Source organism: Vicia villosa, linkage group LG3 (genome assembly GCF_029867415.1).
Source record: "Vicia villosa cultivar HV-30 ecotype Madison, WI linkage group LG3, Vvil1.0, whole genome shotgun sequence".
Lineage (NCBI taxonomy): Eukaryota > Viridiplantae > Streptophyta > Magnoliopsida > Fabales > Fabaceae > Vicia > Vicia villosa.
Window position 1 is genome coordinate 60,535,120 of NC_081182.1, and position 27,899 is coordinate 60,563,018.

Sequence of the window (27,899 nt, forward strand, 5' to 3'; positions counted from 1 at the left end):
CTAAAATCCCTCTCTTCCCCTCCCCCTCATTTGAACCAAACAGACCCTTAGAGTGGATGGTTTGTGCAAACTTTTTAGCATATTTGAAGTCATTGGATGCCAAACAAACATTTCCAACAAGGTTTCCTCAGACCTCAAGTGCATAACAAGTTCCTCATATGTTTTCTCTGGTCCTGTTTTCTTTCAAAGCTTTACAATACCGATCTGGTTTACTGAACATAAAATTGGATGACTTTTCAAGTCAGCTTTGCATGATCAATATTACAACAAGGAAATTGTTCAAAATGGTCCAATAACATAAAACTAATAGCAACTAATTTAACCAATCAAATAGCATAAGATAAATAGTATTATATGAACCGTTGGAAACTTAACGGGAATTGAAATGGTCGTCCTATTTTTATGGGAGTTAATTTTAGTGGAATTAATTATTAATATTATTTAATTATTAATTAATAATGAGTCAATCATCTGACTAAATAACTTCCTCTCACTATTTTCTCTCCACTCTCCCACTATTTTCTCTCCACTTAGTTGAATCATTTACTTATTAATATGATTCTTAAGCTTTTTGGAAACGTACGTCAAATTTCTAAATTTTGGAATCTCTCTTCTCCCTGTCTATTCTCTTCATCTCAAAATAATTTCTTTCTTCTTTATTTTTCGAGTGGCCTTGTGCGCCATAAACGACTGAAATTGTTTCAGATACTACGAATGGTTTTTTAAACCATCTCTGAAGGTGTATCACTTCAACCGATTCTCACAAGTGTAAGTGACAATCGTAATTTCAGAGCGAGTTGTTTTATCCTGAAGACGTCATGTGTATTTTTGAGCTGCTTTGCATAACTTTGACAGTACCACAAAACGTCTTAAAGAAAGCGAACTAGTCCGCGGCTCAGCCGATAATTTCTTCTGTTTTAAAACTGAAAAAACAACATGAACCAACCAAATACTATATATATTTATAACAAAAGATTGTAAATCTTTATTTATATGCAATGGTCATGAAAATTGGTTGTCTTGTGTTAAGATAAGCTATTTGGAAAATATTTACAAAGCTAATTTTATTTGGAAAACATCATTCAGTCTCTATTGACTTCCCGCGAGTATGGATTTTGTTGGAAGAAAAAATAATTTATCTTTTCTCATTCATTAAAACCCCCGAAATAATAAGAATTAATATAAATATCTTATAGTTTCAAAATTTCAAAAACCCGTTTTGAATTATTTTAAAAACCCGTTTTGAATTATAAAAACTGGACAGCTTTTATAGCACACAACTCCAAAAATTTAAAAACCCGTTTTGAATTATAAAAACTGGACAGCTTTTATAACACACAACTTTCACTTTTCTCTTCCCGTTACTATTTTCTTTTAAAGTGACAATTCTCGAATTCTTCAATCTATATTTTAATATTTTCTATATTTTAAAAAACACCGAGAGTCTGTGTACTTAACGTTTTCTAAATTATCAAATTAACATAAATCTAAAAATTGAATACTCCATGTATGACAATTTCACTTGTATTGTGCTCAAATTTCTCACTATGCTGGAAACGAATGAACTGTGTGATTGTGATTCGCAAATTCTCTCATCTCTATCAAAAGCCACCTCCAAAACAAACCCTTAAACTTGAGAGTAGGAAATATTCATATTAAAGGTTAGAAAATACTAAACATCATCAGATTATGCAGATAAATGACAAACAGAAATGACCCTCAATGGTGTGAAATAATAACACAAGAAACATGAGAGGTTAAAATCCCAAAATATTTCAATTTGTTTTTCTTTGATATTTGCTTCCACAATAGTAAGTTTGGGTTAATAACTAAAAATTGAAGTGAAGAATGTCGCATGTCTCTCTGTTTTGTAATTTACTCACAATAAAACCACCAGTGTCATGCACGGGTCTAAAACTAGAATCAGAAGTCTGTACATGCTTGTTTTCACCGCCAAATTTTTAACATAACCAAAATGCATTCGCAGGAGGTAGATGCAGTAAACATGATTTCCTGCAAAAGGAATAAAGAATTAGAGTTAATGGGAAAATACTACCGTGGCAACAAGCATCAGTCGCATTGCAAAAATTACATTTCGAGTTTCCAAAATTCAAGAAACATAACACTACAAGAATGGAATTACATATCACTACAAGCAAGATATACAAACAACTATCATCCTAACATTTGTTATTTAAAAAAAATCAAATGAAAAATATGCAGTGAAACTGTTCTATCATATAGATCAATTCTCCATAAGTCAATGGTAGTGGATAAGAGAAAATAATAATATTCATTCATACCAGAAGAAGGGTATACACAAACTGCAAAAACAGTATTAAAAAATAAACTAAGTTCTTATTTGTAGCAGACATCCAATCACAGTGGTTGCATATACTTTAGCAACAACAAACCAATTCAAATATGAAGTTATTATTATAAATACAACAAATTTGGGAACAAGTGCAAGCCAGGTTATATTGTAACTCTAAAAAAGTGAGATTACAATTTCAACAAAAAAAAAAAGACTAAGAAGCACAAATAATCTCTTGAAATGAAAGTCATCAGAATATGCCAGGACTGCAAAATACTAGTCAACTTACTCTTACTCAGGCGAGTGATTGGATATAGAAAAGAGTATTGACATGAGATGGAAAATAAAATAAACTCAGTAAAAGAATGTCTTTGGGATACATTATGAACAAAAAAAATAACCCCACCCTAAACAAAGGAACAGAGCGAAAAACAGTTAGAACAATTAAGCACAGACCTCTAGTAAGGGTTCAGTCTACATTAAAGAACACAAAGAAATGGCTAACTTTAGTGAAGTCCGAATAAGTGTTGAAACAAAAGGATATATAAACAATAATAGAACTAATAGAAAAGTGAAAAAAAGAAAGTGGCCGAAGCATATTATAAATAACAAAATCAAATATAATTTGAAAGGAACTATAAGCATTTACCATGTTATGTTTTAATGGCACACGAGTAGACCTTAGGCCCGGACCTGTGATTGGAGACTTGGGCCTGAAAAGTTGTAAGAGAGGTGGAAGAATCTTGTGCTTGAAAGGTAATGTAATACATATTACCAGTGGTAGGGCTCCAGGTTGACTTGACAATGTTAGCAAACACAAAATGTGTATCCTAAAAATTAAATGAATAATTAGTTGATACATCAATGAGGGAATGAATGAATAAGCATAATAAACGGCAGTAGTTTTAAACCTTGTCAGCATTGTATTTTTCTAAAGCAAGGTTGCAGAGGGGAGTGAGGCGAAGACGAACATCTTCGGTTATAGGAAGGGGTCCTGTACCACCACATTTACCTGATATTTTTGGGACGCTGATAGCATCGAAAACCTGTGTTTACCCCAATCAATCAAAATTAAACGAAAATAAAGTGAAAAGAGAAATTGAAATAGAAGGAAAATGAGATGGTTACACTTAGGTTGCGAGAGCGTTCTCTATAATCATCCATGGCGACTTTAATTTGCTGATCCTTAATGATCTGAGCCTTATTCTTATACACAAAGCGTCGGCACGAAAACTCGAAAGGCTCGGGATCATCGTCATACATAGAGAAATCACTCATCTTAAGCTTTTTAAGTGGTTTCGAATTCAAAAGACGTTGAGCCACTTACCTCTTTCTGGCAAGCTTTCAGAGGAAGGTCGGGTGACGCCGAAAGAAGCGGAGTGGTTTTCCATTGCAAGAATCACCAGCTAGTTATTCGCAAATACGTAAACCCTAAACACCCGATTCTTTCTATTGTATATATTTATAACCAGAATAAAGCAGTGTTTTGTGTTTTCTTTGGGCTTGTCTGCTTACGACGACCCACACGCCCACTACATAAATATATAACATTCCATGCATGACAATTGTACTAAAACAAAATATTCATTACGAAAAAATATCGAATAAAAAATATTTTTATTTACAAGAAAAACTAGCGGCATTTGTTTTTAAAATGTAATAAAAGAATTATTTAATCAACAAATTTTACTATTTTTAAAAATAATAATAAACTTGTGTCATTATTTTTTGTATATATATTATTTTTAAATGAACAATTTACTTTTTCCGATATAAACATAATTTTTTGAAGATTGTTGTAGAATTTGGCCACTAATGCAACTTGGTCAAGTTTCTTCCTAATCACAAATATTAATCCTACAATATAGTAAATTGTTAAACAAAACCTAAGGCGTGACATTGTCATTAAGGATTTATCCGCCTCATAAGCGCACATCTCCCGGGATTCAATAGGTTCTTTCCAAATTCTTTATGAATTTGAAGTATCAGAAAATAATAGAAAAAATATGTATATTGTTGATGGGTAGTTGTAGTCTAATGTCATATATAATTTATTAATAATATTAATTGTGATTTATAACTTATTATATTAAATATGTTGAAAATATTTAAATAGTTTTTTTAACAAAAAAAATAATGACATAACAAATGACATGTGCTATTATGGATAACAATTGGTATGGAATGGGTATGGTATTATAGTACCCGTTTTCATACCGCAGTTTAAAAATCTCCATACTCGAGCCCATATCCGCTGGGCACCAACGTTTGAGCATGTTCTTGTGTCCTATAGGTACCTAAGTACTCAAACCCATATCTATACCCGTTTACCGAAATTTCTAATAAAAATTCATGATCAATTATAATTTATCATGTGATTTTAAGTTTTTTAACAACATTAATAAAAAAAATTAAAGATATTGTTGAGTTAAGATATTAACCAACACTTGTATTAAGACGCGTACAAATCTAATAGTGATGTATTCAATAAAATCGATAAGCAAATATATATATATATATATATATATATATATATATATATATATATATATATATATATATATATATATATATATATATGGGTATGAACGCGGTGAGACCTAAGGTACTCGTACCCGCGTCCATACTCATTCATTTTAGTGGATAATTATTCGTGCTCACTTTACAGATTTTTGCCCTATTCGTTAATGGTCATTTTTGTGGTTGCCCATTGGGGATGAATCCAATTGTCATTCTTAGATGTTATGGTCAGATAGGAAACTTGATACTAATATTTTGAATTATACAAGTTAAAATTAGTGATAAGTGACATACATTTTTGTATTTTCATATATATTAATTTTTTAAAAAATATTGTATCTTAAATTAAAAATATTAGTAACATTAATAATTAAAAAACAACACACTTTTTTTCTTCCATATTTGAACTCATAAATTGTTTTAAGTATATACACAATAATATAAATATGCTTTTAAAAAATTAAATATATTTAGTGCATAAATATAATTTTTCCATATATACAAATATAATATTTGAATCAACTATATACTTTACAGTATGTAAATATAAAATTTATTTTGACGTTATTTATAATATAAATGAAAAAACAAAATTATTTAACCAAGAAAGTTTAATATTTTTTAAATTAAACATATTTTTATTTATATTTAAAGCATAAATATAATTCTTCCATATATACAAATATCTGGATCAACAACATATTTTCCCGTGTGTAAATATTATTATTTGTATTTTCATTCATGTAATTTGTTTAATTTATAAAGTATTTATTAATAAAGTATTAAAATAAGGGTTTAATGGATATGCACTGAAAATGTAAAAAAGTTTCACACTGTCATCCAATAAACAAACACCAGTTTGCCATGTCATTAGTTTTTTTTTAAAACAAAAGAATGTTTTAATTGGATACATGGTTGTGATTGGTTGACAGTGTAAAACTACTTTACAGTTCGTCACCCCTTTTCTCTTAAAATAATTACAGTAATACAATATTTTTGTTTTTTTTTAATAAAATGGAGGACCTAAGCCCAAAAAGAAAAATAACTACACAGGATCAAAGAAATAACTATTAATTCCTAGAGAATCTGCGGCCATAAAAGGACGGAGTAAATCAGCAGCAACATCATGAATAGAATCCCTCCTATCCAGACAAGCTTTGTTTGCTAACGCGTCAGCACACATATTTGATGACTTGGGAGCATACGAGATAATGACCGTCTCAAGCAGCGGGATTATATCTTTTATCTGACGCAAAATGGGAATGCAATCCAAATCTCCATTAACACCTTCTTCGATTGGTTGCACCGCAACTTTAGAATCAACATTTAAATCCACTCTAGTGAGGCCCAAAGATAGAGTAAGTTTCAAGCCTTCAACAACTCCCCAAAATTCGACATGCAAAGCAGAACACACCCCCAAGTATTTAGAAAAGCTACCTCTCCAAGCACCATTGTGATCACAAATGATACCACCGGAACCAGCTTCCTTGTTAAATTTACTAGCCTCGTCCGTATTAAGCTTCCACATACCTCTAGTGGGCGGCTTCCACCCCATGAGACCACTGTTATTATCCCCTCCTATATAATGTTTATTTGCCATCGTAGCACTCACATACTCCTGATTTCTTCTCAAAATATGAATGGTGGGATGAAAAGGTCTCTCAAAATTAGTGTCATGCTCTTCAAAGTTATGCCACTGCCACAGTGTATTGCAAGCAATGCTCCAGACACCTACGCTCCTTTGTTCCCGGAGTTACGATAATTAAGGTTAAGATGAATCCAATCTCTGAGGTCTAGCGTGAAAAACTCCATCTGAATGTCACTTGGCACTATACACATCCAGATTATATCACACTTGGGGTAGTCACGTAGTGCATGCATGGTTGTCTCGCACACATCACCGCAAAGACGACATCCTGCACTCCCCAACCCCTTCTTATGCTTGCTGAAGTTCGTGAGCATCCTGCCATGCTTTAAAAGCCAAAGGAAATAGCGACATCGTTGAGGAATAGTAGATCTCCATATATTCCTCCAGTATGTATCTGCCATATTACCGGTGTTATCATCCAGCTCCAAATACGTAGCTTTGATCGAGAAAGATTCCTCATTATTATCTGCAAAACAAAAATGGTCAGAAAAATTGGTAGTGTTAGGAGGCACACACGACCTAAGTCTAGCAATCCAACGCTGAGGCAGCCAATCATTCTGAATTTGGAAATTCCACTCTCCCCTCTCATCTAACAAATCACGCACTTTAACCCCTCTAAGATCCATAGGAATGTTAACATCAGCACCAGTGAAGCAGAATTTTCTACCCAACCAATCATCTTCCCACGCCAGAATTTGATTACCATCACCAACAATCCATCTACCTGTACTTCTCAGCAGCGGAATCGTGTGAACAATATCTTTCCATAGACTGGAGACGGTAGTCTTCGTCTTGGTCCAGCCTTGATCCTCTCGAATATTATACTTATTGCGAATCACTTGGCACCACAAATCATTAGCATTGGTAACCATTCTCCATCCCAACTTCATCAAGCAAGCATCATTGAGGATGTATAACTTTCGCAGACCCACTCCTCCTTGATTCTTCGGTGTTGTGACCACATCCCAAGCAACAGCATGAATCTTCTTTTTCTCATCATTGTCTCCCCAAACAAACTGTCTTTGCAATATTTGAATTTCATCAAGACAACTTTGAGGAAGTATGTTTGTCATCATAGGATATAAGGGAACAACTTCAATAACGCTCTTTGCAAGCGTTATTCTCCCAGCTAGTGAAATATTATCACGTTTCCAGCGAATAAGTTTACCCTCAATTTGGTCTATGATATACTGGAAAGCATGCCCTTTAAGCTTCTTACCATTAAGGGGGACTCCGAGATATTTACCAAAGCAGCGTGTATGTTTAAACTTGGAGGCAAGTAAAATTTTCTGCTGCATACTCCGCGAAACATTCTTAGAAAAAAGGATGCTCGTCTTTTGATCACTCACCTCTTGGCCCGACATCTTACAAAAAACATTTAACGTTTGCACGACGCATTGAATCTTCCTATCCGTAGCCTCGCCAAATAATAATAAGTCGTCTGCAAACATTAAATGAGATATCTTCATTCCTTGCCTACCAAGCTTCAAGCTCTTCCATCTTCGATTATAACTTCATCCTCAATGAGGTGTGAAAGTTTATCCATACACAACACAAATAAATACGGAGAGACTGGGTCCCCTTGGCGAATCCCTCGTTGAGGGCGGAAGAATTCGTTCTAAGCACCATGCCAATTCACGTTTGTCTCGAAACTCGTAACAGCATGCATGATGATATTACTCAACTTCTCTGTAAATTTAGCTTCTTGCACCATGTGCCAAATAAACTCCTACCTGAGTTTATCGTAAGCTTTCGACAAGTCAATCTTTATAGCAAAATAACCATGCTTACCTTTCATCTTTTCCATAGAATGCATGGCTTCCCTTGCAATTATTATATTCTCATGTATGAGTCTTCCCGGGACGAAGCCCATTTGATAAGGAGAGATAAGGGTCATCATATGTTTTTTTAGTCTACTGACAATAATTTTACTTACAACCTTGTAAATGTTGTTACACAACGAAATGGGACGGAATTGGGAAACTAGGATCGGTTTCTCAATCTTAGGAATCAAGAATATATTTATCTGGTTCACCTGAGCAATGGTATCCGGTTTATCCCACATTTATCTCACAAATTCACAAACATTGGCCCCAACTATATTCCAAGATCTTTGGTAGAAACCTGTCGGAAAACCATCTGGACCAGGAGCTTTCCATGGCTACATATCAAAAACAACTTGCTTTATTTCAGCATTTGTTACATTGTCACCCAGCTTTTTAAGTTCTTCCTCAATTACTGGTGGAAACGAATACTTGGTTTGATACGAGCTACCGCCGAGATCCCTTATCGTAAAAAGATCCTTATAGAAATTATTTACTAACTCCTTCAATTCTGCAACTTTATCAATCCAATTACCCTCATTATCCTGCAGCATCATTATATTATTTTTCCTTATCCTATTCACAACTTTAAGATGGTAATATCTCGTGTTGCGGTCTCCATCAGTGAGTCACTTAGCCCTCGATCGTTGGAACCACATAAGCTCCTCTTGCTTTAAAAGAGTGTTCAGATCCTGTTGTAGCCTTGTCTCATGACGAATCAGTCCTCGATTATCGTGACGGAGATGAGTGCTCTCCTGAATCCCTTTTAGACGGGCCCAAATTCTGTTCTTTGTTCTTTGGACATAACTGACGTTCCATTGTTTCCAATCCTTAACATCACTCCTAATTCTATTAAGGTTGGACAAAATGTTCTCACCATTTCTCCAAAGACCGCGAAATCTATCAGCATAATTATTATCCATTAACCAAGCATTTTCAAATTTAAATTGACGACTTCTGCTGCTATGCTCATCTCTGTATAGAGCTATCATAATTGGATGGTGGTCTAAAAAACTCACTCTGGGGAGCACCTTAACAGAACTATCAGTGAACAAAAGTTTCCAATCTTCTGTGCCAATTACTCCATCCAACCTCTCATATATTCTCTGTCCACCATGGTATATTCCACCTCTCCACGTAAACTTTGGGCCACTCGGTCCCAAATCATACAACTTACAAGTTTCCATGTTGTTTCTAAAAGCAGCACATCTTCTATTGGAAGCACCATTACCACATTTTTTCTCACTTGGGTAAGCAATATCGTTAAAGTCCCCCGCAACAATCCAAGGCAGATTATTGTTGAGGGATATAGAACGCATCTCCTCCCATAAAAGTGTTCTTTTCTGTTCTGCGGGGCTTGCATAAACCGAGGTTAAACGCCACTCCACTCCATCATTTGCTCGCAGATTTAAATGGATCCATTGCTCCTCCTGTGCACACCATGTAACTTTAAGTTGGTTATCTTTACAAGCTACTATAATACCTCCAGCATACCCATCATTGACAACTGAGAAGAATTGGTTGAAGCCTAATCTTTTTAGAGGTTTGTGAAGATTTAAAGGATCGCACCTAGTCTCCATGAATACAAAGACTTCAGCGTTGTACATATCACAATAATATTTACTATATTTGAAAAACCCTTTACCAGCATCTCCTCTACAATTCCACCAAATAATTTTAATGTTTTTAATCATCATTGATCAATAACAAAAACAAGATACCGATATACACACTTAATCAAGTTCAGGAGTTTCCTGAACTATTTCTTCCTCCATACCATGATCCATGTCTTGACTTTGCTCCCCTAAGAGACTTGTGGGAATTCTCTCAAGAATAGGGGACCCAAGGTTGTTGACTCCTCCAACTTCTATACTGCAATCCGGAGGTCTTGAAGCTTGTCTTAAGGTTGCTTTTGCAGCTTCATTAACGGGCATTCCATTTATCTTCGCATGTAATAGATGCATGGTGTGACTATATCCCAACTGTTGTTTCTCATGCCCCTTATCTTGTAAAATGTTCCTTCCATGCACATGACCAAATATGTTATCTTTTTCCTGCAGCATATTCACGTAACCGCTTTTCAAAATATCCATATGTTGGTCCAAGTGTCGTTTCCTGGGTCCCTCAGCTTTATCTTTGAAACCAAGTGTAACACGTGTTGCCAATTTATTCCCCCTTCTTTTCTTTTTATTTTGCTCTTTTTTATTTTCTTTTTTGTCCCCATTTATGCCTATTGTTACATGCATACCCAATATGCTATCACCATCAGTGCCAGCTATGATTTCATGTTGGCCACTAACTCGTGTATCATTAATGTTTTCAATATTCTCCTGTGTGGTCATGTTTTTATGAGTGCCATTATTAGCAATCATTAGGTCATTAACAAGTTGTTCCTCTGTAATAATTCTTTCATCATTGCTTTTGTCTCCCTCTTTAATATGATCATTATTTTCCTTATCCATAATAGAGTCATTAACATTGAAGTCGTAACATTGAAATTTGATGATGGTTAGAGCACCGAAACTTTTATTTGGAAAGGTAGTCATCCTTTTTTCTTTTGTAATACTTTATTTTTGTCGAGGATTTGTAATGACCTCTTTTTTGTCTTTGCTTCTATTATCCCTAAATTTTGCCTGAACTGTTTATTTTGAGATTACAGTCAGCGGGATGTTTTAGTTTTTGATAAGTCTCCTTCATAGGTTTTGACTTAAAAAATTTCTTTTTTCTTTTTTATAGATGTTAACTGCCTGACTTAATGGTTGCGGTAACCCATCATAATCTATGTAAACAATAGCTAGTATAATTGAGTTAATTGAGTAACTACCATGCCCCAGGTTATGATTAAGGGTTTTAAATTGTACAAGAAAGAAAACTCCTATGCCTTAGGCTCAAAGGGGTTGACAAGAGATTAACATCCTTATATCTCCACTATTTAGGAATTGAAACAATGTTTGTACATCGTCAGCATAGTCTGTTCAAAAGCATACTTTTTGAGGCTGCATTATCGTTTTCTTCATCCTCCCTCAAAAGGCATACAACTTTAGCAGGAGTCGAATATCACAAAACATATGGAAAGTAAAGATGTAGTTTAAAATGAGTGATAGCGAAATAATTTATCCAAAACAAACATATGCAATGCACTGATGATGATTATTAAAACAGATAATGTCTATCATAAGTCAAATATTTAAACAAACAGAAAAGAAACTTGCAAATGAAAGTAGATCTAATGATCTAAATGTTCGTCCGTCTAGACGTCAGTCATTCTTGTCATGACTAGGCATAGGAGCAGTGATCATCCAAGGAGTTTTCAGGAGGGTTGAATTTTATTTCCCCGTCATCGATCAGATCTCAATTCTTATTCATCAATGTTCAGCAATTGTTAGTGTCATGTCCAGGACTGTTGAAATGGTATGCGCATCTCACATTGGGTTGATAGTCAGTAGCATAGGTGCTAAGATTCTTAGGAGTGTCCCTCAGAGTACTCAATTCGATCTTCAACAGATGTTGTAATGTTTGAGCCAACGACATATTGATCTTGGTAAGTTGACGCTTAGGTACGTCTGGCTTTCTTTGTTGTTGTAGAACGGCTTCAACAGATAGGTTGTGTTAATTATGACCTTTCTGGTTGTGCATAGCATTAGCCATATGAGGTTCCTCGGGTGAGTTGAAATCAATGATCTTATCATCAATTAAGTCCTGAACCTATGCTTTAATTGTCCATAATACTTTGTGTCATGATCAGGACTGTTCGAATGCTAAGCACATCTTGCATTTTACTTGTACCCAGAAACATGATTGACAAGGACTGAATATGGAGGCAAAAGGGTTATCAGGTTCTGATTAAAAAATTGTTGCAGAACTTGAGACAACAACGTATGCAATGGAGTAAATGATCGCTTAGTTTTGGATTTCCAATTATCTTGACTACCTTGCTGCCTATGCTGATACTTCTCCTTCCTGGTTAACAAGGTTCTTAACCCGTCTTGCCCCTTAGACAAATTTAGAATCAAGGTTTGGAATTGGGCGTTCTGAGCCTGAAAATTTCTGACTGATTGTTCGAGATCCATTGGTGCTGAAATAAACGGCGAGAGAAGATGAAAGACTTGTTATGGAAACCTGTTATACGATGTTATGAATGCAAATGCAATGCTTTCAAGGATATTTAAGAAATTCAGTTAGCAACATTAGAGAATGATTTGGTCGCGTCTTTGTCTGAAGAATTATGATTCTTGGACGTTCTTCTAAGGGAATCGAGCTCACCATATCCAGTGGGTCATAGCCTATGATTCGGGATACTTCTGAATTTGAAGGTACATGGCTAGAGGAAAGTAAATCCTCTTGCCCCTTGATAGGTGTTGAGCCTTTAAATTTCCCCTTGATAGGTGTTGAGCCTTTGAATTGGAAGGTATGTGGCTAGAGGAAAATAAATCCTCTTTCCCCTTGATTAGGGATTCAGTCCTTGATAAGAGCACCTGAAATTGTGTGCACTAAATTCCTAAGATCCTCGAAAGGGTTAGTTAAATCATGTTATGCTTATGATGTCATGATGTTATACGAATGCAGTGCATCAGGCAAAGCGTACGATAGTAAGGACGAGTGAGTCCCACGAGGAAAAAAACCGCAAGAAAACCAAAGGGTTAGTAGCAAGCACGGACACGTCACACAAGTATCCTTAGGTTAAAGTCTTGCATGAAGTTTGTAGGTAAGTACCCTCCCCACTAAAGTTTAGTTGGTTCAACCTGTCCTATATAAAGATTGGGTTTTATGGAGCTCATATCATTGACCTTTCTCGAAGGTGCTTATCTCAGTTTGGCAATCGAATCACCAACGGAAAAGGTCCCGAGAGTCCAGTCCATATGAGTGTAGCTTTGAGTATCAACCAACTTCAGTCGGAACCAAAGCCAGCCGTCTCGCTACTTTCTAATAGGCCAAAGTCAAGTTCAACTAAGGTTCTAGGGCAAATTAGTGCTTAATGACACCACACAGCAGCCAAGTGTTTCCTCAAGTCGGATCCCAAGGAACACCAGGACAAACCAATGTGTCACACTAACGATGGCCACCATATCAACCACATTAGTATACGCTGTGCAGTCTCCTTGGTCTCATGCCATTTACCTAAGGTACTCAGATCTGGGTTAGGATCTTTCACACAAGTAAATACCCAAAACAGCCTTTGAAATATAAAGCAGACAAATCAAACAATTAAAGTGATTCTAAACTTTAAGGTAACCCCTCTTTTTAATCGAAAGAATCCCCAACAGAGTCGTTAGTTCTGTAATACGGTGAACTGACTTTTATTTGAAATGTTGCGGTAAGCAAGAGTCGCCACTGACTTTTATTTTATTCAATTTATAGAAAGGCTAAAAGAACAAAAAAAGACCTTTTTAAAGATTTTGAGTTCGGGGGGTAAGTTATACAAAGGGAAGGTGTAAAGCATCCTTTGAATCCATGGTTGTCCATGAGCTCTTAATTTCTTAGCTCACTTTAAAAATGTTTGAAAAATAGGGTGTGAATAAAAATTTGAATAAGAACTTTAGCTTGTAAATAAGCGTAGTCTTTTTGAATTTGATTTTGAAAAGAGTGGGAAAAAGATTTGGAATTTAGAGAAAGCAATTAGTAGCAACTACCCTAAGTTTGAAAAATCGTTCTTTTAACCTTTCGGGCAAAAGGGTCTATCTATATCATGAGAGGGCAGGAAGTCTTTCAATTGGATATTGAAGGGTCATCGAGAATAATCGTTCGCCACAAGACTGTCTCATGCCATAAAGAGGGTAGGCAGTCTAAGAGAAAGATATAATAGTCATTAAATTTTTTAGGCATCATGCGAGGATACCTTAGCAATTGGGACAATCATTATATTTTATAAGGCAACCTCGGTCCTCGAGGGAGTTTCAATAACTTTAAAGGCAACATTTCTTTAGGTATCCTCGGAGTCGAGGGACTTGACTATTTAGTATTCTTAGAGCAACAAGGCACAATAATAAGGCAACAAGGCAACCAGAGGGACTACCCTAAAGGTGTGTGGGTGCACAATCATGTGGTTAACTTCGATGATATTTATCTTGTAAAAATTAGTGATTCTACGTTCAGTTCATGGTTTATCACTCCCTAGGATTACTAACCACGCAGTTTAAAAATGCAGAAATTAAAGGCGAAAAAATAAAAGTTTCTACGCTATTACAATAAACACCTGCGGGGATGGGGAATTAAAGTAGAGAATAAGAGAGATGAATAATTAATTTAATTATCTTTATCTTGAGCCTTGATCTTCCTCGAACCTTCGATTGACTCTGAACATCTGAGAATTAAACGGACAATAATAGGGGTGAGTGTAGGAGGAATTCCTTGGCATTGAAAATAAACCCTAATTTAACCTATAAGGCAAAAATTAAAAGATAAAATAACATCTAAATAAGAAAAGGTTTAGAACTTAGCTTTTTGATTGGCATGGCGCGTGACTGAAGGATTTTGGTTACTCCTAAAAATTAGCCACGAAGAAGAAAAATGTTAGTGCATTAAAGATCTCAACAATTATAACGTGGCAGATCAAAAATTAAAATAATAATAATTTAGGTAAACAAATTAAAAATAAAAAAAGTTAAACCCCAAATGGGGAGCAAGTTAACCACGGTTAATAGAATAAATAAGGCAAGACAAATGACATAAGGCAAACAAAATTTTTGGAGAGAGGGTAACCGTGATTATTTTTAATAAATAAAAAAAACCTAAATTAAATTAATCATAATTATCAAAAAAATAAAATTAATTTAACTTAACAATAGAAGTTAATTTTATTAAAAATAAGTTGTTGTAATATAAAAAATAGTTTTTAAAAAGAATTAATAAAAGTGTTGTTTTTAGAAAGGAATAAAGAAAATAAAATAAAATAAATAAGAGGAGAGAAAAAAAAGAAACTCAACTCTAGATTCTGAGTGGCTGCTCCATGAGGGTGCATGATGAGAAAGTAGTCAGCTAAGTTGTTTGGCCAAAACAAGGTTAATGTCCAAAGGAAGTACCTGCAAAAAAGGATATTAATAATGTTAGTAATAATGTTAATAATGAAGATGATAATAATAATAATAATAATAATAATAATAAAATAATAATAATAATAATAATAATAATAATAATAACAACACAAGAAAAAAATTGGGGTTTAGATAATTAAATTATGGACAAAATTACGAATAACTTAGATTTGGCCAAATACCAAAAGGTTTTTGGCCAAATATGAATAACCTTGATTTGGTCAAGAGCCAAAAGACTTTTGGGCAAATATGAATAACCTCCTTGAGATCAAGGGATAAAGCTCCTTTCAATTGGTCAATCCATAGAAAACCTGTTCATAAGTCATGCAATGTTACGGTTAAGAAAACAAATGGAAAAATAGAAAAGTGATCGAAATAAAATCAAAAAAATATAAAAACCTGATCATAAATCAAATAAAATAAGATAACGAAGCTACAAATTTTTTGAGATTTTTTTTGAAAATACGAAAATAGAAATTAAATCAAATAAAATAGAAAAACGAGGAATTTGCGATTTTGAGCGTCGAAACAGTAGTTTCAAAATTCTGGAAAAAATTTGGAGCAAATCGAAACAGTAGTTTCAAATTTTGGCTGATAGGCTGGAAAATTTATCACTCTGCTGCAACCGGAATTGAAACCCTGAAGAAGGAGAAGTAGGAGAACATATTTTTTGTATTTGTGAGAAGAGAGAGAGAGAGAGTGAGAATAAGGGTTAGAATTGTTAGTTTTTTTAAAAAATGTAGAACCTAGTGCTATTTATTTATAAAAATTAGGTTAACAAAAATATTAAAAGAATCAATTAATTAATTAATAAATCATAACTCTAAATCAAATATAATTTGATTTTGATTTTTGAAATATTTAACTAATTATGTTGATTCTTTCCTAAACTATACAATTATACAATATTTAGAAATATGAACAAAATCTTTGTAAATCTTTTTTTTTCATGGTTTTTGGACTAAAAATACAAAAAATAAAGATTTTAATGAAAAAATAATATTTTAAAAATGCCTAATAAATAAATACGAAAATAATAATTAAATGATGGAAAAAAATACTATTTTTGATTTTTTTTAATATTTTATGATTTTTGGTGATTTTTTTTTACTAAAAAAATACATAAAAGTGAAAATTAAATATTTTAAAAAATGCCTATTTCACTAGTACGAAAATTAAAATTAAAATGATAGAAATTGCAATTTTTGTGATTTTTGAATAAACGGAAATAAAGTAAAAGGGAAAATGTTAGAAGTGGGATTTGAACTCGGGACCCCGCGCTAATGAAGCTTTCACGCTCAAATTCTTACCAATTGTGTCAATTCATTTATTCGAAATAAAATGGCGTTCGTAAGTATATGAGGGCAAATTTTAGGGTATGACACACGCGCACCATGATCCCTCCATCATCACCATTAGATCTTCATCAAAGCTGGATCCAACGCCCAGGATTGAGGGTGCATCTCAAAGACCTCCAGCCATACCATATCAGATCAAAACCCTGGTTTTTCTATATTTCTTTATCTTATTTATTTTCTTGTTTTTTATATATCCTTTTTCATTAAAACCCTAAAAAACCTTTTTATAACTTTTTTTTCTATTTTAGATTAATTATATAATAATAATAATTTAGGTTTTTAGATATTAATATAATTAATTTTAATTTAGGTTTTCTTTAAATTAATTAATTAATTTATATTTTGATTAATAATTTTAGGGTTAATTAATTAAGTTTTAATTATCAATAATATTAGGGTTAAATATGTTAGGGATCCCTATAAATATCACAGCTTTCAATTTTAGTCCTTACAAAAATTTTCTTCAAACAATGATCCTCATAATATTTTCCGTCTTTATTTTTGGTCCCTCCTGTTAGATTCCACTAACGGAGGCTTATGTGGCACGCCACGTATCACGCCGCGTCAATTAAAATAAATATTAAATAAAAGAGACAGATTGCGGGGATTTTAAACCCCCTTCAAATAATTTTAAAAAACTATAATTTTTCACAAGGAATTAATTAGGAAAATATTTGTTACCCTCATTCTTCACATCATCATGAATGAAATTTCCAACTCAATGGCTTGTAATTAGAGTACCTGTTATTATCACTATCTTGGATAAATAATCTATCTTCCATGGCTGAACTTGAAGCAGCAGTATGCGTATGCCTTGCTGAACATGTTCATGGCTTAGAACCTGTAATGCCATGTATGGATGACATTGATTACACTTGTTGTGACATGTAGGTGGAGATGAACCTTACCAGTAGACATCATCCTATCAGTATAGTCTTCTTTTATCTTCCATATCAAGTGCCTCGTTACATTAAAAAGTTTGTAGCCAAGCTACATGAATTGTTACACTCATCCAGTAGAAATCAAAACACGTAATTAGGGTTTTACACCTAATATAAAATACATAAATGCTATTCTTTCACCAAATGTTACACCTACACCGTATGTACGGACGATATTATTCATGTACGGACGATGCTGTTCATATACGGCCGAATACTATTCATGTACAGACGGGTACTATTCATGTACAGACGGGTACTATTCATGTACGGGCGTTTATTTTTAATACCTGAACGTGCATTAACCAATTTCATTACTACATTAACCAAGTTTTTACACTACATTAACCAAGTTTGATGACTGCTAAAAGATATTTTTAATACTTGGATGTTGCATTAACCAACTTTATTACTGAATTAATCAAGTTTTTACACTGTATTAACCAAGTTTGGTGATTGCTAAAAATTATTTTTAATACCTGGATGTTGCATTAACCAACTTTATTACTAAATTAACCAAGTTTTTACACTGCATTAACCAAGTTTCGTGACTGCTAAAAATTATTTTTAATATCTATATTGCATTAACCAACTTCATTACTGCATTAACCAAGTTTTTACACTGCATTAACTAAATTTAGTGACTACTGTAAAATACTATTGGGTGTAAGTATTGGTGTAACAATTGAGTGTAAGAATAGCATTACTCTATAAAATATTTGTTGTTTTTGATTCATTCCAAATCCATGAATCACTCAAATTTATTGTTGGTTAACAGTGATAGAATTTACAATAATCAAAGACATGGAAATTCTAGCCACATAATACTAATGGCTTCTTAAGACTAGTTACAATAATCAGATTATTGACCTTCATTCTAGACTCTAACAAGAACCAATTGAAGTTTTTAAAAATATATTTACAAAACAAAAACAACCACATATTGTCAATTATAAATTTCTCAAAGAACAAATGAAATAAAATCCCTTTGAACAAAATTGATCATATACAAAAGTACCCCATCTGTATTCTCCAAGCATATGGTCTATACAAGTTCTGTTAATACAAAATAATAAATAAGTATGATGAAATTATATCCTACGTCTCTAAATGTTTTAAGAACTTTTGATTGTTTTGAATGAAGTTTTAATATAGTTTTTGCTAATTAGACTAGTCAACTAAGAGTGTGAGTTGTGACATGTAAAGTTTTCTAGGGAACAAGAGGAGTTCCCCTGAAGCCATATTGTGATAGTAGAGATGCGGCAAATCCACCGAATATGTATACATTATCTTCTGATATAAATTATGATTTGAAAAATAATGTACAAATCAAAACTTAAGAATACTGGTACAACATCATTTCAAAAGAAGCTAAATACACATTTGGCTAAAAGCCTGTAATTCTCTTACTGTTGTGAAAAGATAAATATACTGATTTTCAAATGTGAAGAATGAGGGTAACAAAGATTTCACTATCAATTGTTTGATTAATTGCTTTTGAAAATTTATTATTTTTAAAGTTATTTAAAGGGAGTTTAAAACCTCCGTAATCTATCTATTTTTAATTAATATTAACTTTAATTAACGTGGCGTTACACGTGGCGTGCCACGTAAGCCTCCGTTAGTGAAATTTAACAGGAGAGACTAAAAATAGGGACGGAAAATATTGCAAGGACCATTGTTTGAAGAAAAATTTTGCAGGACTAAAATTGAAAGTTGTCATATTTATATGGACTAAATACTTATTTAACCCATAATATTAATTAAGTAAATTAGGTTAATTTAAAATCAATTTAGGGTTCATAAAATTAATTTAATCAGGATTAGCTGATTTTAAAATTAATTAGGTTAAAAAACCAATAATTAATTTTTAGGGTTTGTTAGCCTCGATTAATTTAAAAACCCTAGTAGCCATAAGTGTCTTAGGTAGGTGTTGCCCATTAACTGTAGGTTTCTCCCTTAGGTGAATATTGTCATTAGGTTTTCAACCTTGTAGATTTATTTTACCCATTAGGTTTTTTCTTAACCATAAGGTTTTTGACCCTGTTTTTCTAAACTTATATATTTTTTATTCGCGAATTCTTTCCTCACCTCATACTTTGTGATTGTCGCATGTTTGTTTATTATCCTACTTTTATCTTAATTCCACCTTTTTTTAATTGTGCTATTTATTTATTCACTTTTTTTAAATTCTAGAAATTATGTATAGGTCGCAATAAGTTTTCTTGTAATAGTAATTAGGTTTATTTTCTGCCTTTATTTTTTCGCCTTTTATTTTTCTGCCCACAAGTGTTTATTGTAATAGCGTAGGAACTTATATTCTCTGCCTTTAATTTCTGTATGATATTAATTGTTGTGGTTAGTAATCCTAGGGAGTGCAAGCCTTGCTAAAATTAACATAGCTCACTAATTACAAGATAAAATATCCGAACTGTATCACTTGATTGTCCCACACACACACACTTTCGAGGTAACCTCTTTTGTTGCCTGTTGCCTTTTAATTATGATTCTAAAATGAAAAAAAATTTAGCCACCTCCTATCCTTCTTGGTCACCTCTGGCGAATTTACGAAAATACCCCTTGTTTCGGAAGTTCATTTCCGAAAACGTAGTTTTATTGGAAAAAAAGGTGTTTTCGGAAATGAATCTCCGAAAAGTTGAATATTTTAATGAAAAATATTGACTTCGGAGATGCATCTCCGAAATAAGGTTAATTTTCAGAAACTTGGTGAATTCGGAAGTTCATCTCCGAATTCACCCCCCTTGGAGGAATTCGGAAATGAACTTCCGAAATAAGGTCTGGACAGAAGAAAAATAACAAACAAGAACGATTCCCTTTATTTAATCGGATGAAGATTACATCGATCACATTACATAAGATTAAAGTTACATATTGTTAAACACGGGTAGGTGAGGATGAGTCAACATTTTGATAACGTCGGCCCCTGATCTTGAAGTTTCGCGTCCAACTCGATCGGACCCTTCGAAGAAAATCGGTCGAACGTTGTCCACAAAACCGCTAAATCTTCATCTTTCTTGATCTCAAAAGGTGTCAATTCAATGCCTCCCTCGTCGTTAAGCGATGGCGAGCGGTACTCGAGCTTCACAACCTTTCGATTTTCGGAATATTGCAATAGCATGTGGAGCAACGTTATCAACTCCGCAAACGGCGTGTTGCGCGAGAAGCGAAATTGGAACGGCATCGGGTAGCCGGTGGTGAAGTAGACGAATGCTAGGTGGGGGTAGGTTTGTGTGATTTGTGTTTCTAGGTGTGAAGAGGATGAAGAAGAGTGTGTTGTATTTATATACTTATTGGAGTAATAATGGCCCAACAAACCTTATCTTGCACTCAGTGGATGTTTCGGAAATGAACTTCCGAAAATTGGAGGCAAACTAGTATATTTCGGAAGTTCATTTCCTAATTATGCAGAAACATACATAAATTTTGCATTTTATTGATTGCTTAGTGTTTTGTGTATAAATTGCAAAAGGAATCAAAATAGACATAAATTAGACAATGATGATATAAAACATACTTATATTATATATGTATTGAATCGGTCAGATTTTACATGATAAACAACAATACATACAAAAATGGTCATTACAAACAAAAAATGATCCGGAACAAACTAAAATTCACCGAACCAATCGGTGGATCCTAAGTCCAAAATAGGTACGTTCTTCGACCGCTCTCTATTTTGCTCGCGCTCTTGGCTCATCATTTCTTCAAACTCCGTCATTCTCGAAACGAACGGATACGGCCAAGTCTCCGCCTCATTTGAACGATGTGCCGTCCATTGACAAGAAGTAGCCGGTACAAACGACACGCCATTGGATGTTCGTGTAACTTGGAATCCAAGGCATGATTATGAATTCCACAAATCACGGTTAGATGCCACAAATCATCAACCCTCCAAGTCGCCCACAACTTAAACAGACACCCGCACTTTCTCGATCCCGTGTCTTCGTGTTTTAGCACCCGGTTTGATTGTGCATAACTCCCACCCCGTTCGCAATTCAAAACAACAAAATCTTTCCGCCTATTATTTCCATTGTCGGACCTTAAAATTATAATTCCAAATCCAACTTTACTAGCTTTGTTCTGAACCCAATCAATCAAATACTCGCGACTACCGAAGCTCTGATCATTGGTAAATTGTTTCCGAACATCAACCGCATTGATCATAGCTCGATCATCGATAACCAAATCGTTTTTAACATTGACAACTTCCGGAACTACTGCGCCATCGTCTTGCACAATGTTGTCCAGATGCACATACCTAACATATGCAAAAATTAGCAAAATTGGCCAAAAGTGTTTTTTTTAACTGCCAGGGCATATTTCGGAAGTTCATTTCCGAAATTTGTTAGGTAATATATTTCGGAAATGAACTTCCAAACCATCGCAGGTTTCAGCAGAAAATTCATCAATCAATGTAGTGAAATAGGGGATGAAATGGGAGATGTTTACCTCAAATTGTAGCTTTCTATGCTCCCTTAACGTGATCAACGGTTTGAAACTTGATTTTGAGACGAAAAATGGATGGAGATTGATTGAGTTTTGGAGAGGGTTTGGAGAAGTTTTGGAGAAAAAATGATGAAATAGTGAAGGAGGGAAAATTGTATATGCAGTAATATTTTCGGAAATGAACTTCTGAAATATTCACGGTTTTGAATTTTTTTTGACTTCGGAAATGCATCTCCGAAAACACCACTTTTTTGGTGTTTTCGGAGATTCATTTCCGAAAAGTATGAAAATTCAAAAAAAAAATAACTTCGGAGATGCATCTCCGAAGCAGGGGTAATTGGGGGATTTTGCTGGGGGTGACCCCCATAGGGAGGTGGGTAAAGAAAAATTCTTCTAAAATAGTCAAGTCCCTCGATTATGAGGATACCTAAAACAAATGTTGCCCTCAGTTCATTATCATCAACAACTTTGTCCCTCGATGTTGCCTTCGGTAAATGATGATTGTCTAATTGCTAAGGTATCCTCGCCTGTTGCCTAAATAACTATTATATCCTTCCCTAAAGACTACCTGCCCTCTTTATGGCAGGGACAGTCTTGTGGCAAACGATAATTTCGATGACCCTTTTTAAATCCAATGAAAGGACTACCTGCCCTATTTATGGTATGGATAGCCCTTTCCCATTAAAGTCTAAAACAACAGAAAATCTTAACTTTAGGATAATTGCTTTTTAATTGCTTGCTTTTTTTCAAATCAAAATCTCTTCCCACTTCTTTTCAAAAATCAAATTAAAAAAGACTACGCTTATTTACAAGCTAAAGTTCTTCTTCAAAATCTTTTCTTATTCACACACTACACTACAAACATTTTGAAAATAAAAGTGAGCTAAGGAATTAAGAGCCCATGGATAACCATGGATACAAAGGGTGCTTACACCTTCTCTTTGTATAACCAACCCCCCCCCCCCCCCCCCCCCCCCCCCGGAACTCAAAATCTTTCAAAAGGTCTTTTATGTTCTTTTAGCCTTTCTAATTGGATAAAATAAAAGTCGGTGACGACTCCTGCTATCCGCGACATTCTTTAAAGTCAGTTCTCCCACCGTGTTACACCGAATATATGAATTCACCATAAGATATTAGTGTATTTTCATATCAAGTGTAAAATCTAATGCCACCTCTCTTTATGCGTAAATAGGATTGGTCAATCAAAATTTATTTAGGCAGATTACTATAATGGGTAAAGTTTAGTGCAAATAATATTTGATAAGAAGGATATATTAGGGAGTTCAAATGTAGTTTCTAAGCTTAGTGCAAATAATTCATTACGATTTAAAAGTTGTTATCAACATATAGTTTAATTTGTTTTTGAACATTTTATTCGAATTAAGTGAACTCAATTTTTTAACACTATATGTAGTAAATTAAAACTTTTTAATCACTCAATATTAGAAATTTTATTAACAAGAAAATTTGTATAAATTTTTCACATTTGAATATCATATTGTATCACTTATATAAGATAATAAGGATAAAAATGTAAATTATTAATAAAACCCCTTTCATCCCCTCTTGAACCAAACATATTTTTAATTATAATCTCTTCTTTCTCCTCCCCTCCCCTCGTTTGAACCAAACATTTATCTGATTAAAAAAATCCCCTCACCTTCCCTCCCCTCCACTAAAATCCCTCTCTTCCCCTCCCCCTCATTTGAACCAAACAGACCCTTAGAGTGGATGGTTTGTGCAAACTTTTTAGCATATTTGAAGTCATTGGATGCCAAACAAACATTTCCAACAAGGTTTCCTCAGACCTCAAGTGCATAACAAGTTCCTCATATGTTTTCTCTGGTCCTGTTTTCTTTCAAAGCTTTACAATACCGATCTGGTTTACTGAACATAAAATTGGATGACTTTTCAAGTCAGCTTTGCATGATCAATATTACAACAAGGAAATTGTTCAAAATGGTCCAATAACATAAAACTAATAGCAACTAATTTAACCAATCAAATAGCATAAGATAAATAGTATTATATGAACCGTTGGAAACTTAACGGGAATTGAAATGGTCGTCCTATTTTTATGGGAGTTAATTTTAGTGGAATTAATTATTAATATTATTTAATTATTAATTAATAATGAGTCAATCATCTGACTAAATAACTTCCTCTCACTATTTTCTCTCCACTCTCCCACTATTTTCTCTCCACTTAGTTGAATCATTTACTTATTAATATGATTCTTAAGCTTTTTGGAAACGTACGTCAAATTTCTAAATTTTGGAATCTCTCTTCTCCCTGTCTATTCTCTTCATCTCAAAATAATTTCTTTCTTCTTTATTTTTCGAGTGGCCTTGTGCGCCATAAACGACTGAAATTGTTTCAGATACTACGAATGGTTTTTTAAACCATCTCTGAAGGTGTATCACTTCAACCGATTCTCACAAGTGTAAGTGACAATCGTAATTTCAGAGCGAGTTGTTTTATCCTGAAGGCGTCATGTGTATTTTTGAGCTGCTTTGCATAACTTTGACAGTACCACAAAACGTCTTAAAGAAAGCGAACTAGTCCGCGGCTCAGCCGATAATTTCTTCTGTTTTAAAACTGAAAAAACAACATGAACCAACCAAATACTATATATATTTATAACAAAAGATTGTAAATCTTTATTTATATGCAATGGTCATGAAAATTGGTTGTCTTGTGTTAAGATAAGCTATTTGGAAAATATTTACAAAGCTAATTTTATTTGGAAAACATCATTCAGTCTCTATTGACTTCCCGCGAGTATGGATTTTGTTGGAAGAAAAAATAATTTATCTTTTCTCATTCATTAAAACCCCCGAAATAATAAGAATTAATATAAATATCTTATAGTTTCAAAATTTCAAAAACCCGTTTTGAATTATTTTAAAAACCCGTTTTGAATTATAAAAACTGGACAGCTTTTATAGCACACAACTCCAAAAATTTAAAAACCCGTTTTGAATTATAAAAACTGGACAGCTTTTATAACACACAACTTTCACTTTTCTCTTCCCGTTACTATTTTCTTTTAAAGTGACAATTCTCGAATTCTTCAATCTATATTTTAATATTTTCTATATTTTAAAAAACACCGAGAGTCTGTGTACTTAACGTTTTCTAAATTATCAAATTAACATAAATCTAAAAATTGAATACTCCATGTATGACAATTTCACTTGTATTGTGCTCAAATTTCTCACTATGCTGGAAACGAATGAACTGTGTGATTGTGATTCGCAAATTCTCTCATCTCTATCAAAAGCCACCTCCAAAACAAACCCTTAAACTTGAGAGTAGGAAATATTCATATTAAAGGTTAGAAAATACTAAACATCATCAGATTATGCAGATAAATGACAAACAGAAATGACCCTCAATGGTGTGAAATAATAACACAAGAAACATGAGAGGTTAAAATCCCAAAATATTTCAATTTGTTTTTCTTTGATATTTGCTTCCACAATAGTAAGTTTGGGTTAATAACTAAAAATTGAAGTGAAGAATGTCGCATGTCTCTCTGTTTTGTAATTTACTCACAATAAAACCACCAGTGTCATGCACGGGTCTAAAACTAGAATCAGAAGTCTGTACATGCTTGTTTTCACCGCCAAATTTTTAACATAACCAAAATGCATTCGCAGGAGGTAGATGCAGTAAACATGATTTCCTGCAAAAGGAATAAAGAATTAGAGTTAATGGGAAAATACTACCGTGGCAACAAGCATCAGTCGCATTGCAAAAATTACATTTCGAGTTTCCAAAATTCAAGAAACATAACACTACAAGAATGGAATTACATATCACTACAAGCAAGATATACAAACAACTATCATCCTAACATTTGTTATTTAAAAAAAATCAAATGAAAAATATGCAGTGAAACTGTTCTATCATATAGATCAATTCTCCATAAGTCAATGGTAGTGGATAAGAGAAAATAATAATATTCATTCATACCAGAAGAAGGGTATACACAAACTGCAAAAACAGTATTAAAAAATAAACTAAGTTCTTATTTGTAGCAGACATCCAATCACAGTGGTTGCATATACTTTAGCAACAACAAACCAATTCAAATATGAAGTTATTATTATAAATACAACAAATTTGGGAACAAGTGCAAGCCAGGTTATATTGTAACTCTAAAAAAGTGAGATTACAATTTCAACAAAAAAAAAAAGACTAAGAAGCACAAATAATCTCTTGAAATGAAAGTCATCAGAATATGCCAGGACTGCAAAATACTAGTCAACTTACTCTTACTCAGGCGAGTGATTGGATATAGAAAAGAGTATTGACATGAGATGGAAAATAAAATAAACTCAGTAAAAGAATGTCTTTGGGATACATTATGAACAAAAAAAATAACCCCACCCTAAACAAAGGAACAGAGCGAAAAACAGTTAGAACAATTAAGCACAGACCTCTAGTAAGGGTTCAGTCTACATTAAAGAACACAAAGAAATGGCTAACTTTAGTGAAGTCCGAATAAGTGTTGAAACAAAAGGATATATAAACAATAATAGAACTAATAGAAAAGTGAAAAAAAGAAAGTGGCCGAAGCATATTATAAATAACAAAATCAAATATAATTTGAAAGGAACTATAAGCATTTACCATGTTATGTTTTAATGGCACACGAGTAGACCTTAGGCCCGGACCTGTGATTGGAGACTTGGGCCTGAAAAGTTGTAAGAGAGGTGGAAGAATCTTGTGCTTGAAAGGTAATGTAATACATATTACCAGTGGTAGGGCTCCAGGTTGACTTGACAATGTTAGCAAACACAAAATGTGTATCCTAAAAATTAAATGAATAATTAGTTGATACATCAATGAGGGAATGAATGAATAAGCATAATAAACGGCAGTAGTTTTAAACCTTGTCAGCATTGTATTTTTCTAAAGCAAGGTTGCAGAGGGGAGTGAGGCGAAGACGAACATCTTCGGTTATAGGAAGGGGTCCTGTACCACCACATTTACCTGATATTTTTGGGACGCTGATAGCATCGAAAACCTGTGTTTACCCCAATCAATCAAAATTAAACGAAAATAAAGTGAAAAGAGAAATTGAAATAGAAGGAAAATGAGATGGTTACACTTAGGTTGCGAGAGCGTTCTCTATAATCATCCATGGCGACTTTAATTTGCTGATCCTTAATGATCTGAGCCTTATTCTTATACACAAAGCGTCGGCACGAAAACTCGAAAGGCTCGGGATCATCGTCATACATAGAGAAATCACTCATCTTAAGCTTTTTAAGTGGTTTCGAATTCAAAAGACGTTGAGCCACTTACCTCTTTCTGGCAAGCTTTCAGAGGAAGGTCGGGTGACGCCGAAAGAAGCGGAGTGGTTTTCCATTGCAAGAATCACCAGCTAGTTATTCGCAAATACGTAAACCCTAAACACCCGATTCTTTCTATTGTATATATTTATAACCAGAATAAAGCAGTGTTTTGTGTTTTCTTTGGGCTTGTCTGCTTACGACGACCCACACGCCCACTACATAAATATATAACATTCCATGCATGACAATTGTACTAAAACAAAATATTCATTACGAAAAAATATCGAATAAAAAATATTTTTATTTACAAGAAAAACTAGCGGCATTTGTTTTTAAAATGTAATAAAAGAATTATTTAATCAACAAATTTTACTATTTTTAAAAATAATAATAAACTTGTGTCATTATTTTTTGTATATATATTATTTTTAAATGAACAATTTACTTTTTCCGATATAAACATAATTTTTTGAAGATTGTTGTAGAAT

At 33.6% G+C, this 27,899-nt stretch overlaps 2 protein-coding genes across 2 annotated transcripts; both read right to left on the reverse strand.

Annotated features, from left to right (window-relative positions):
• Positions 1–1,633: 1,633 nt before the first annotated feature.
• On the reverse strand, positions 1,634–3,810 carry LOC131655890 (uncharacterized). Its single transcript, XM_058925690.1, has 4 exons — positions 3,443–3,810; positions 3,226–3,360; positions 2,964–3,144; positions 1,634–2,013 (listed from the first exon to the last, which is right to left on the reverse strand). The coding sequence occupies exons 1-3, from the start codon at positions 3,590–3,592 to the stop codon at positions 2,968–2,970; spliced, it is 462 nt and encodes a 153-aa protein (XP_058781673.1). The 5' UTR covers positions 3,593–3,810; the 3' UTR covers positions 1,634–2,013; positions 2,964–2,967.
• Positions 3,811–25,413: 21,603 nt separating this feature from the next.
• Positions 25,414–27,590, reverse strand: LOC131655891 (uncharacterized). Its single transcript, XM_058925691.1, has 4 exons — positions 27,223–27,590; positions 27,006–27,140; positions 26,744–26,924; positions 25,414–25,793 (listed from the first exon to the last, which is right to left on the reverse strand). Exons 1-3 carry the CDS (start codon positions 27,370–27,372, stop codon positions 26,748–26,750), a joined length of 462 nt encoding a protein of 153 aa, XP_058781674.1. The 5' UTR covers positions 27,373–27,590; the 3' UTR covers positions 25,414–25,793; positions 26,744–26,747.
• Between the last annotated feature and the right edge of the window lie 309 nt (positions 27,591–27,899).